Source organism: Zophobas morio, unplaced genomic scaffold, assembly GCF_036711695.1.
Source record: "Zophobas morio isolate AGI-343-1 ecotype UQ-CSIRO unplaced genomic scaffold, CSIRO_AGI_Zmor_V1 ptg000046l, whole genome shotgun sequence".
Classification (NCBI taxonomy): Eukaryota; Metazoa; Arthropoda; class Insecta; order Coleoptera; family Tenebrionidae; genus Zophobas; species Zophobas morio.
In genome coordinates this window covers 974,873-986,939 of record NW_026972151.1, presented here as the reverse complement: position 1 = coordinate 986,939, position 12,067 = coordinate 974,873, and the positions used below count along the sequence as shown (strand labels likewise).

The window sequence follows — 12,067 nt, the reverse complement described above, 5'->3', positions numbered from 1 at the left end:
TTGACTCGTATGCAACTAACTAAACGATGAACTAAAGCGCCACACGTAAGTGTGGCCGTAATGTGAACACGACAGCAAATCATTTAATGCTCCAAAGCTACACCGAGCGACATCTGTTGGGCTTTTCTATGCTCGTCTAAATATACACTTCGTCGTAACACGCTGTGCTTTTTACCGTGTCACGCGGTCTTTTATCAGAGATCGGTTTGCTCACATTTCATAGCAATATTATGACCATTTCTTCGATAAACATACCTACACAATAATAATATTAATACTTACAACATTTTGTACGATTGTAGCTTAATAATAATTTTAATCCTATGTTTGGAGGCGACGAACTTATTCAAACCAAACTAATTTCTACGTGACACAAGCTAAGGACGTATAAATAATGAAATGTGAATTACAACATCGAAAATCAAAATAAAATGCAATGTTTTGTTTAGTGAGCGGGAGTCAGAGAATACAAAAGTCTGGAATATCGGCATTGTGATCCGTTTTTTGCAAATCCTAGAAAATATCTTATAGCTTAGTTTCTCTGTTTCTCTCTCACGGCAGAAATGTGATTAAATTGTTTTGTTATTTTATTGATTGTCATAAGAAAAATAAAATTCGAAAAATATTTTTTTTAATTTTTGAAAGAACTGAATTTGATGTACTGTATTTTAGGGGCAAGCGAAGTTCTGTCGAAATAATCTTCGACCAGTTTTTTATTTCTAAGTGTGAGATTATGTTGGGTGTAAACCAGGGAGGACAACATTTGTATGGCTTGTAGTGAGATACAGACATTTCCAAAATACTAATCACGCATTAAGTACTTGATAACAACATCAAATTTTAAAAAAAGTCGAGTCAATATTGATAACGTCGTTGTCTAGTGTAATAAAATTAGCTCTACGAAAGTTGAAGCTTTTATTAAAAGCGAATGGAAAAGTAGAAATCCTAGGATAAGACGACGTTTTAATTGAAATGGATAAGGCTGGGTCATGTAGGTCTTTTGAAACAAATGGATGCCTGTCATGACTGACTTCTACTTTCTGTTGAAGATTCGAAAAAACTAAATCCAGCTGCTTATTAATGCCGCAAGATCCAATAATAAATTAATCAAAGTTGGCCATACACGACAGCCGTTTGTCGTAATTTAAATTTTTTTATTAAATGTCAAATTGATACTACTTTTAAAACATATAAAAATGAATCAAAATCACCGTTTTCCACTTTTGTCCCATTTCTGAAGTAAGATTCTAACAAAAAAGCTTTAATTTCGTTTGATAATATTGCAAATTACTTTTGTCAACGTGACGTTTAATGAAAAATTATTTTAAACTAAGACAAACGGCTTTTTGTGCATGACCAACTTTGACTAATTTCCTTTTCGATCTCTCTGTACTATTTACAATATAGTTGTAATAATTGGATGTTACCATAGACTACGGAATGAGACTACATGCAAAATTATTACAACTCAAACACGCATAGCTATTATTACAAAAATTTGGCAAATGGAAATCACCAATTAGCAAAACTATTTTTTATGAAGAAAAGCCTCAAGCGTTTCAAAAAACAGTTCGTAATCATCAGCAGAAGTATTAGGAGGTATATACAAGAAAAAAGTAATATATTTAAACGATATTTACAAATGAGAAAATCAATCACAGTTACTACATTTGAGATCTATAGTATTTACCGCTTTTACAATATATTTTTTTTAAATACCAAGAACGGCACAACCACCGTTAACTTTGTTGACGCTAATGAATTTTCTGACACATCTTATAACGTTATAGTTAGAAGGAAATAGCTCAGCACTTCTTATTGATAGAGTCATTTAGCCAGGATTCAACAATGACTATAACATTAAAAGATAATTCATGGACACTAACATAAAAACAGTGAGTTTTAGAGTGCAATCGACGACTGTTTTGATAATAAATTGAAAGATTACTGTCGAAGAATCCATTTGGCTCTTTTGGTTTTTCGATGAATAAGTTAACTATTGTGGAAATCTCTTTTTATCTCGAATTTTAACAATGATTTAACCTTTGGTCTGACGAGCAACTAATTCAGTGTTAACATTTTGGTATATTTGAATCTGCATTAGAGTGCGATCAGATGACATGGAAATACCACAGCAGGTACTATGTTTTGAACTTGAATATTTTGTCCCATTTGTAGGGTCTAACTTTGTCAGTCTGATAATACGTAACTGTTCTTCTTTAATATCAAAACTTGAACAATTCTTGGGTATTTCATCCATATCCTGTTTAATATGATCTTTGTTTAACGTTGTATTCTCTTTTTTATAACCATATAATTATGTTGCATTTGCGTTTTTCATACTCAGCAACTTCTTGAACAATTTTTTTCAATGTCCAACATAGAAGCTGCTGAAATTATTGGCGGATGAGTAAGAATATATGATTTTAACGTTTTTATTTCATCTTGCAGGTCAAAAATTACATGTCTTAAGCTATTCTATTAATGTCGGAAAACACGAATACATTGTTTGCATGTTCAAAGAAGACCTGATTAAGGTGAATTCGCTTAGCTTCGGTGCTTGAAGTACCTACACATTTAAGTTTAAAAGGTTTGTCACAAACAGAGCAACTTACAGACTTGCAGGCAGAAGTTCTACAACAGGAACAGTTCACCAAACTAATTAAATTTAAAAACCCAATTTTGCATACATTTTATTATCTATATAGACATGTTGTATATAGTAAATATACACTCTTTTCTAATAACAACATACGCCTATTAAATAATCTGAGTACCGTTATGAAAATTAATAAAATAACTTATTAAATCTATGGGTAACGGAAATATAATGGTTGAATTCTTCTCTGCCGAGATATTATTCAAAGTTTGTAAATATCTTAACTAAAAACAATCACAGTTAATTCGTTTCGTACAAATAGATGCACAAAAATTGAATACTTGTAACGCCGCTGGCGACTCGTTAATAACATCGGCAGCTTCCTTCAAAGCTCTTGACGCTTTCATTTCCCCCTCGGCCGCTATAACTTTCGCTCTGGCTTCTCTGGAAGCTTCAGCTTCAGCGGCCATAGCTCTTTGAAGTTGTTGAGGCAGACTAACGTCTTTTCTAGAATACATTATTATGAAATTATACGTATCAAATTTTTATCTATGGTAGATAGCAGAACTGTTCCAAATATATATATGTATAATAAAATTTTCAACTCTAAAAATTAAAAATTTGTAACCCCGAACGTATTAATTCACTAGAAACTGCTTAGTATTTTTTCAAGATGATATTGTATCGCGTTTTATTCCCGTTTTACTGATGGTTTGTAGCGGAAATCGTTCTTTCTTGTATTCCTTATTATAAAAATATATATTTAACACTTTGGCATTGCATTTACATTTCCACTCTTTCAACTTTGACTCCCCAAGGATCGGTAGCAACATCCAAATTCGTCTGCATGGCATGAGAAATAGCTTCACGATCTGATAGCACTTCTGCAAGATTCCTCGTCCCTAAAATATTACGCAGAGTCGTCATCGCCAACAGTCTTGTAGAGTTGCTGCAAACAATCATATTCAAAGAAATTATTGATGTAACAATGTATACAACCTATAGTTAGTTACTTTCGTGACAGCATTCAAAGGATCTTGAATTCGATAATAAACAACAGCGTCCACGGTTACGGTTACGGAGTCTTTAGTGAGAGCCTATAAATACAGGTGGTAAAAATATAATTTGTGTATATTCCAAAATATAGACTTCTTGTGGCGGAACATCAAAAGAAACCGTTCTTAAATCTACTTTGCAGTAGCTGTCGACACATGGTAAGATGAAAAAAATTCCTGGTCCTCTGGCGCCTCCTGTTCGAAGGCGTCCTAAGCGAAAAATGACGGCTCGTTCATATTCTTGTACCACCTACAATTTATTTTTGTTTAAATTGTTTGGTAGTTAAAATACCTACCTTGAAGCACCAAAATAGCGAAAAAGGTAGAGTCATGACTAGAAGAATCACAGATCCAAAGGTAGCTGCGTATTCTACGCATCCCATACTGTTAGCCTTTTCTGCAAAGACAAGTGTGTTGTGCTCTAATTTTTAGATGAGTTGTTTGGAGAATTAGAACACAATGTGTGGTCATTAGGTGTTAAAATTTGTGTACGTGTATCATAAATGAATATAATTTAGGATAATTATTTTTTGTGATTCATATTTATACAAAGAATAATATATGCTGTTTAAAAAAAAAGATGCAAAAGGAAACAAAATGATTTGGAAAGACGGTAACATTTAGTTTCAGTGTCATGGAGATGATGACATAAAACCAATAATGATTTCATTTAAAAATTTTCTTTAGTGATTTTAACTTCAAATTATACGTTGGCATGCCCCTGTGTCTGCAATTCAAAAATGTATATAAAAAAAACCTCCTATAGAATGAACGTCTGTATTTTTCTTAGACTTTATTCAATGACTTTATTGATTAGATGTGGATTACAGAAGAGTGATTATTATAATGTGTTTGTTAATCTCACTCACTCATTCATCAAATTGTTAAAAATGTGTTTATTGTATAACATGTCACAGGATACCCTGATGTTTCTTTTTTAATAGCATGCTCTTATTTTGAATAATTACTTAACGGCATATTTAACTGTTTTTTGAAATTCTGGGAACACGATATTGTTGTTATCATTGTTATATTATGTTGTAGTTGTCAAAACTGAAACTTCAACTTGACTAAAATTTTGATCACGGCATTACAAAATCTTATTACCTAAGAAAATTTAAATTATTAATGACAAATTATATTTTTAACAATAATCTAATGTGATAGTGATAAACAAAGATGTAATCCTGTGATAGAATTTTGGTTGAATAAGATTTCGTTCAATTACCCTTCTTAAATTAACGAATGAAAAGATTTTTTTCTTTTGGAAGATGTTAATACTTATTCTAGTGATTCTAATTTCTAGTAGGTGTAGATTAAATTTTAGAAAGAAATTAAAATTCATTGGTAATTGCTTCAAGAAAAAGAATTAAAAAACTGATTTAAATTATTTAGCCTCTGAAATACAGGCGAACCAACACAAATTCTTCGAAAAATTATAAAAATTAATTTGCGAAATTATTTTTTTATGATAACGTCTAGAGAAAGTTAAAACAGAGATTTGTGTGGACTGTTAAAGTATTAAATTCTATGCGTATGTTCAAACGAGTTTTCACATGACAAGACTTTGTGATAACGTCATCAACAGCAAAGACACATAACATTTTGAATTGGTGCAGTGTAATACCAATTTAATAGCACTACTGCATACTCACATTTTCGAGAAAAAAGGGTGGGCCATTTTTGGTTTAATCAATAAAAGAGGTTGGCTCATTCATTAATTTTTTTGAGTTACCCTGCAAAAGTAATTCAACAAAATATAAAAACTCAACATGGATTCGTAAACAAATGCAGGAGTATCTAATCCAGTTTAAATAACATTTGCTATTGTAAATTTTAGAGATGACGTCATTCCATTGTTGGCGGTAGTGGTAAGCGTTTTACCATCTACATGATATTCCTAATATACATAAAAAATTTGGCGAGAATCGGTACGGTAATTTAGGAGGTTATTTGCATAATAAAAATTGACACAGACAACAGACAGACGGATAGACGGAAATGCGAGATCAACATTTTCGTATTCTAGGGGTCCTGAAACGTCGAGAAAAGATGAAAGTAGTCAGTTGCCCGATAAACTCGTTGCAATACTTCTTTAACTTATGCTTAGGAACTAAAAAATCATCGATATACAGCATAAAATAAAAAATATCCTTCTGTTACATTTTAAACGGTAATTAAGAATGGTGGCGATTTTGAACGCAGTCTTAACATTCTTCCTGTGGTGTGCTAGTTTCTATTAAACAAAAAATCTTCGAAACTACTGAACTGATTGTCGTCAAATTTTATATATGCATAAGGAACATCATGTAGACGGTAAAACGCTTACCAAAATTTGTCTAACATCCCCCCAACAATGGGACGTCATTTACAAAATTTACAATAATAAACGTTATTTAAATTTTATTGAATAAGATACCCATTTGTAGTTTATGAATCCGTGTTGAATTTTGATCCTAGATATCCAGATTTTTGGAAAAAAAAAAGTATAAAAACATTGAGACCGTTAAACATTCTGATATCTTGCAAGTATTGCAAACCGTTAATCAAAATATATTCGTTTATCCCCTCCCAAAAAATTGAAGCGTCATCTGAAAATTTTACCTTATAAATCCTACCTAAAGTACGTTAAATATTATGAATCTATACTTGTGGTTTATGAATGCGTTCAAATTTTTTAGAATTATGTACTTTTACTTACAAGTCGATTGAAAAAAAAAAAATGAATGAGGCAGTCTATTTTATTGATGAAGAAGGGGTCAGTTATTATTATTGGTATTACACGGCATCTATTCCAATTCATATATGTGTTCTTGATAAAGTGTTGATGACGTCATCACAAAATTTTGTTACATAAAAACTCACTCATAAATATACGCATAGCATGCTTCTTTATCCGTACTTTAATAGTCTACACATCTTTATTTTAACTTATAGGTGTTATAAAAAAAAATAAATCGTATACAAATATTTTGCGATTTAACTTTGAAACCGCAAAACTAAAATGCTTTGAAATTTTGCAAACGTTTTAAGGTTATTGTAAGCATGGTAAGTCATTAAACAAAATTTTTTTCGTTTGTGTGAATTACATACTTCCTCATGTGTGATTTATGTATCCGTGTTGAGTTTTTACCCTAGACATCCAGATTTTTGAGCAAAAAATCAAAATTGTATTACAACATTTTACAATTTAACTTTGAAATTGTAAAATCGAATGCACTGAAATCGTGTTTTATTAGGGTTTTAGTTAGAAACCATGATAAATCGTTAATCTAAATTTATTCGTTTATGATCTTCCCAAAAAATTCATGTGTGATTTATGCATCCGTGTAGTCTTTACGCTAGACATTAAGTTTTTTGGGAAAAAACAGAATGTGCTTCATTAATTAATTAGTCCTCTCTTCTGTGTTGAGGAGATTAAATGAATCAAATTTTGTTTTCTTTGAACGTAAATGCATGTAACTGCTGGCGCTTGTTATCTGAATGTGCTAGTAATTGAATTCTTTTGAAGTATAAACATAAACAGTTGAAGTTAAGCATGTGCCGAGAAACTGAGAATACATTTTTTCCCGTTGGTTATCTGTTGTAAATAATAATGCTTCATAATGGTCCTTGTGTGGGCCTTGGAATTTGCGCCACTGCGGCACAGAAGCTGTGGGGCGTTATTTACGCCACTGGTTTTTACTTAACAGAGGTTATTACAAAACAAAAATCGCAAAAATGTTGATGAAGTCATTAAATAATTTGCTTATGGGAAAACTCGTTAGAAATATGTGGATACGATGCTTCATTACCTGTATTCCAAGAATCCATTTATATAATTATCAATTTTAGCTCATATGAGTCATCATAAAAAAAATAAAACTCTCCATGTTAAATTTTATAATTTTTCGAAGCTGTATTTGTTTGAGTAAACTTTAGGGGCGAGGGAAGTTCTGTCTTCGACCACTTTTTTACATATTAGAAATAGCAGTTTCGTAGCTGTTCGTTTTGAGAAAAATATTAATAACTCTGTACAAACAAATATAAGAAAAATGTAAGTGTCTTGACGTTTGCAAATGACTAATACCTACAGTGAATAAAAAGATTACAAAATGCATCACTATGTAGACTTTGGAGTGGTTGGGACATCCATCACTTATAAAAAGTAGTAAGCTTTAAGGCATAATAAATGAAAAGGTGGTTTCCTTTCCTTATTTTCATCAGTTTCAACAATAAAGGTTTTTATAAGAAAGGTAGCATATTGCAACTGTCAGTACTCAGCAAAATAAAATTTAATTTTGAATGTAAGTTTCGTGAAAAACTGATCAATAACTTTTATATGTTGACGAATTTTATGTTCTCATATAAAGACCTGAGTAAGTGTGTAACAGTGGCTGAAGTTTCACGTGGAAAATAATATTGGAACACCGCTTTCAAGAGTAACGGGATTGCCTGGTTTGTAAAACTTGTTATGAGTTTTAATTAGATTTTGTATTTCCGGTGTTTGTTCGTTGAGCACGTTCTTATGACATTGATGAATAAATAAAATATTTACTGCTGATTTCAAAATAAGTATCTTAAACAGGCAGTAGAACTACATAACTATAATGTTTCATCATGTAGATGAAAACAAAAATTCACAGGACTGGTAGAGAAATTTTGGTATGCAGTTGTGAAATTTCTTGGAAATATATTGATATTTAGTAATGCTGAAAAGGCAATGAAGTAATTAGATTAAAACAAGTTTTTGAAAATATTAAAAATTAAAAAAAAGGCGAGAGTACCTTAAAGGAAAAAAGATAGCTTGAAGATAAACAAAAAAAAAACACAAATAAAGAGCCAAGACACTTATTAGAAAATTACTTCATTTAGCTTTTTCTACTTTTGAACTCTTACATACATATACAAAATCACTTGAAGATAAAAAAAAAAAACCTTGTAAAACTTTTATGACTTAAGCGGCTTAAACCAAAGCACCCTTATAGGTCAAATAGGTTATTCTATTAATTAACTCAGTTCACATATATCTAGTAAAACTATACAGCTCCATTATGGCAACAATGAACAGTAATAATCCTTGCGGTTCGGGTCAAGTCAGGTCAGGTCAGGTCAGGTCAGGTCAGGTCAGGTCAGGTCGGGTCAGGTCAGGTCAGGTCAGGTCAGGTCAGGTCAGGTAAGGTCAGGTCAGGTCATGTAGGTTAAGCTTAAGCCGCTTAAGTAATAAAATATTTACAAGATCTATGTCAAATGAGTTTTGTATACTTATACTTTCACAGAATAGATCGTCGAAGACTCTACAATTGCTCCTCTTTGTAGTTTTCGTTTTAGTCAATAAGATTAAAAAAGAAAGGGTAATCGATTAGTTTTAAATAAACGTACATTGTAAAAATAATTAGGAATATTATTTAAGAGAGAATAGATGTTCAATTTTGAAAGTTTAAATTTATTCTAAGTTGTACCATGGGCGCATCCATTGGTATAGGTGAGCGCATTTCCATCATTATTGTATACAGTTATTAGAAGCGGACCTGCCAGCTCAAGTTCCAACGCCAGGTTTCCGGTGTTTTGCTTAAATAGTTGTTAAAATTAAAACACCTGTTCGTAAAACTGAAAAATTAGGGCAACATTAGAGAGAAGCTTTGTTTAATGAATACTGATAAATGTATAATTAACATTTTATCAGGTTTTGCGTTTTATGAAAACTTCAGTCTTAACATTTTTACAATATTTATGTCAAAAATACTTCCGAAAAACAGCTCACAGATTTTATACATTATATACATATTTTACTATCGTTTGCTATTTTTTTGTTAAACTAGTGAAAGTTACATAATGTATCCATCGTATGTACTTATGTAGTCCTATGTTTGTCATATATTCAGTATGTGTGTTTTTTTCTTGACAATTCTCATGCAATATAGGTACATATCAATATTTTAATAGTTCAGATTAGATTTATTATATATATTATTATTATTATTATTCTAGAAGTTATTTTCACATTTAAAATAGACCACGAAAGGCAATACATATACATAAAAAGTTCCTAAGACAATTCATTTCTACGTAATATCCCAAAGTAAATAATTGCATTGTCCCAGTCAAATTTTGCCCACAAAATAAAAAATATTCTAAAAAAAAGACCCCTACTACGATATTAATCATTTCTGTGTGCAATGAAAGCGTTATTGTATATTACATGTTTTATATTTTATTTTAGTTTTACAATGTTACGAAAAATGTGCAGCGGAAAAGAAAACAAGCCATAATTTGATGAATAAAATAATTTACCTTATATGTAATTTTTTTTGGGTCTCCTATATAAACAGCTCTCAAAAAGATGACACAACAGAATACACTATTACAATACATTTACATTGGTACATGTTTTAACCAACTACTTCATAAATTTTTGAGATGTCATTAAGTTTTTAAATGGGACTAATAAATATAGTTTTAGTGTCTTACCAAATTTCAAAAAATATTCTTTATGTGGTTCTAATCTAAAACAAATTATAAAATTTCATTCTACAAGTTTTATTTTTTGTTACTTTAAGGTGTATCCATATGCTAGGATAAAAATATGACAATAATATACCTATATTATTAAATTACCGATAAATTTTTGGTGTGATTAAATTATTTATAAATTAATTATACATCCGGGAAACATAAAAAATACTTTTCAAAACAGCCAGGTACAGAAAAACAAATCGGGAAAACAGTATGTAGATTATTATTATATCAATGCACCAAGCTTCAACCAAAAATAAACATAGATATGTCAGTAAGTTTTAAAATAATAAAGCTTTAAAAAATGGACGTAAGGCGAAGAAAACCGTGTTTTTGCTTTAATAAAGAGGCTGGATTAATTTCATAAACGACGTTTTGGAAAATACTTAAAAGTGCATACCGTACTCTAAGAAACACTCATATCCACCAGAATCCGTCCGTTTCCACCCGACACTCATCAAACTATATTACTTTTCAATCAAAATTCTGCTGGAAACAATGCAGCTTTATTTACAAGTCGTTGAACGAAAAACGGATCACCAGTGATGATGGATTTCAGCCTGTACAACGTCTGTTCGTTAAAGATAGACTAAATCGACGGACAGAAAACCGTGCAGCAGTCGATTTAGATCCGCTTATATTAAAAGTGTGAAAAGAAAACAAACTTTTTGTTCTCCAATAATAAACCATCACAAAAGGAACAAGTAAACAACACGAAATTTTTGTTTGAAATATAGCGTCGGGTTATTCTTGGTAACAGGAAACTAAATAGTTGCCATCCAATAAAACCAAAGTGGCGGAAAGTTGTAAAATTTTAACATTAAAGCCGAAAGATGTTTGGTCGATTTGGGCGTGTGTCTATTTTTTCTGATTTTATTTTCGGTAAAATCGGATGTAACGTGGTTTTATGGGAGTCTGAGTCAAAGATTCGTGGTGATTTTGAGTTTATCTTTGGGTAAACGAAGGCATAAAGATGGTGTAAATAAAACACATATTGATATATGATTATTACTGTTTTGATTCGCAGTTACCAAACGATAACAAATTAAGTTTGATTTATCGCACACAAGATATTCTGTTGTGAATATCTTCATTGGTTATCTCACTCATATTTCAAACAACGGTTTTACTATCACCTTAAACATCATAATTCTGATTTTAGGCGGATTTTAAACGCAGCGACGTACCATCATATGTTTATATTGATGTACTTAAATAATTCCGATAAAAAAATTGCTTAATTAATGTCACGTTAAAATTTCAAATAACATGTATGCAGGTTTTGTTATATTTATAATGAAAAGTATGTGGTATGTCTGAAAACGGTACGTATTATCTAATTTACTGAAAATTATCGTCTGGTATAGGTACCGTATGTTCCAATTCTTAATTATGCACTAAATTTGTACCTATTTCTTTGATTGGAGTAATTTGCTTATGGTTTACATATTTCGTTTCTTATTTGCAAAAATTACAGAAAATATTGAATTTAGACTAGTAGTTTTCATTAAAAAAATTGTCGTAGGTAAAAATAAATTATTCCACCAGTTTAAAGATTAAAGTTTGCAGTTCGAGTTCTGCGGAAATCTAGTTGCATGTTTTGGTTTTGAAAAAATGTCGCATGAAATATAGAAAAAGAAGTCATTTGTATAAGATTAATCTAGTCTGGTTAATGAAAGTCTTCTAACTACAGATTTTTAAGTAAGAAAGCCAGTAGGTACCACGTTGTCAAATGTCACAAAACAAGAAACGTAACCTAATTTTGTTTTTGTGTTCTACTAAAAATTCGTATTCATGTTGCCGCTTTTTTACGGCGAGAAATTGCGACGTTGTTGGATTTTTTAAACATAGGTAAAATACTTTGTGCATTTTTCAGTATGATCTTTTCTTAATATTTTTTTTGGGACGGTATTCTAGA

The 12,067-nt window shown here is 30.9% G+C and overlaps 1 protein-coding gene across 1 annotated transcript; it reads right to left on the bottom strand.

Annotated features, from left to right (window-relative positions):
• Positions 1 to 2,680: 2,680 nt before the first annotated feature.
• LOC135142016 (band 7 protein AGAP004871-like) lies at positions 2,681 to 10,726 on the bottom strand. The gene is made up of 8 exons (XM_064073648.1): positions 10,690 to 10,726; positions 10,550 to 10,635; positions 3,951 to 4,051; positions 3,749 to 3,904; positions 3,599 to 3,696; positions 3,387 to 3,548; positions 2,941 to 3,106; positions 2,681 to 2,883 (listed from the first exon to the last, which is right to left on the bottom strand). Exons 2-8 carry the CDS (start codon positions 10,605 to 10,607, stop codon positions 2,761 to 2,763), a joined length of 864 nt encoding a protein of 287 aa, XP_063929718.1. The 5' UTR covers positions 10,608 to 10,635; positions 10,690 to 10,726; the 3' UTR covers positions 2,681 to 2,760.
• Positions 10,727 to 12,067: the final 1,341 nt, after the last annotated feature.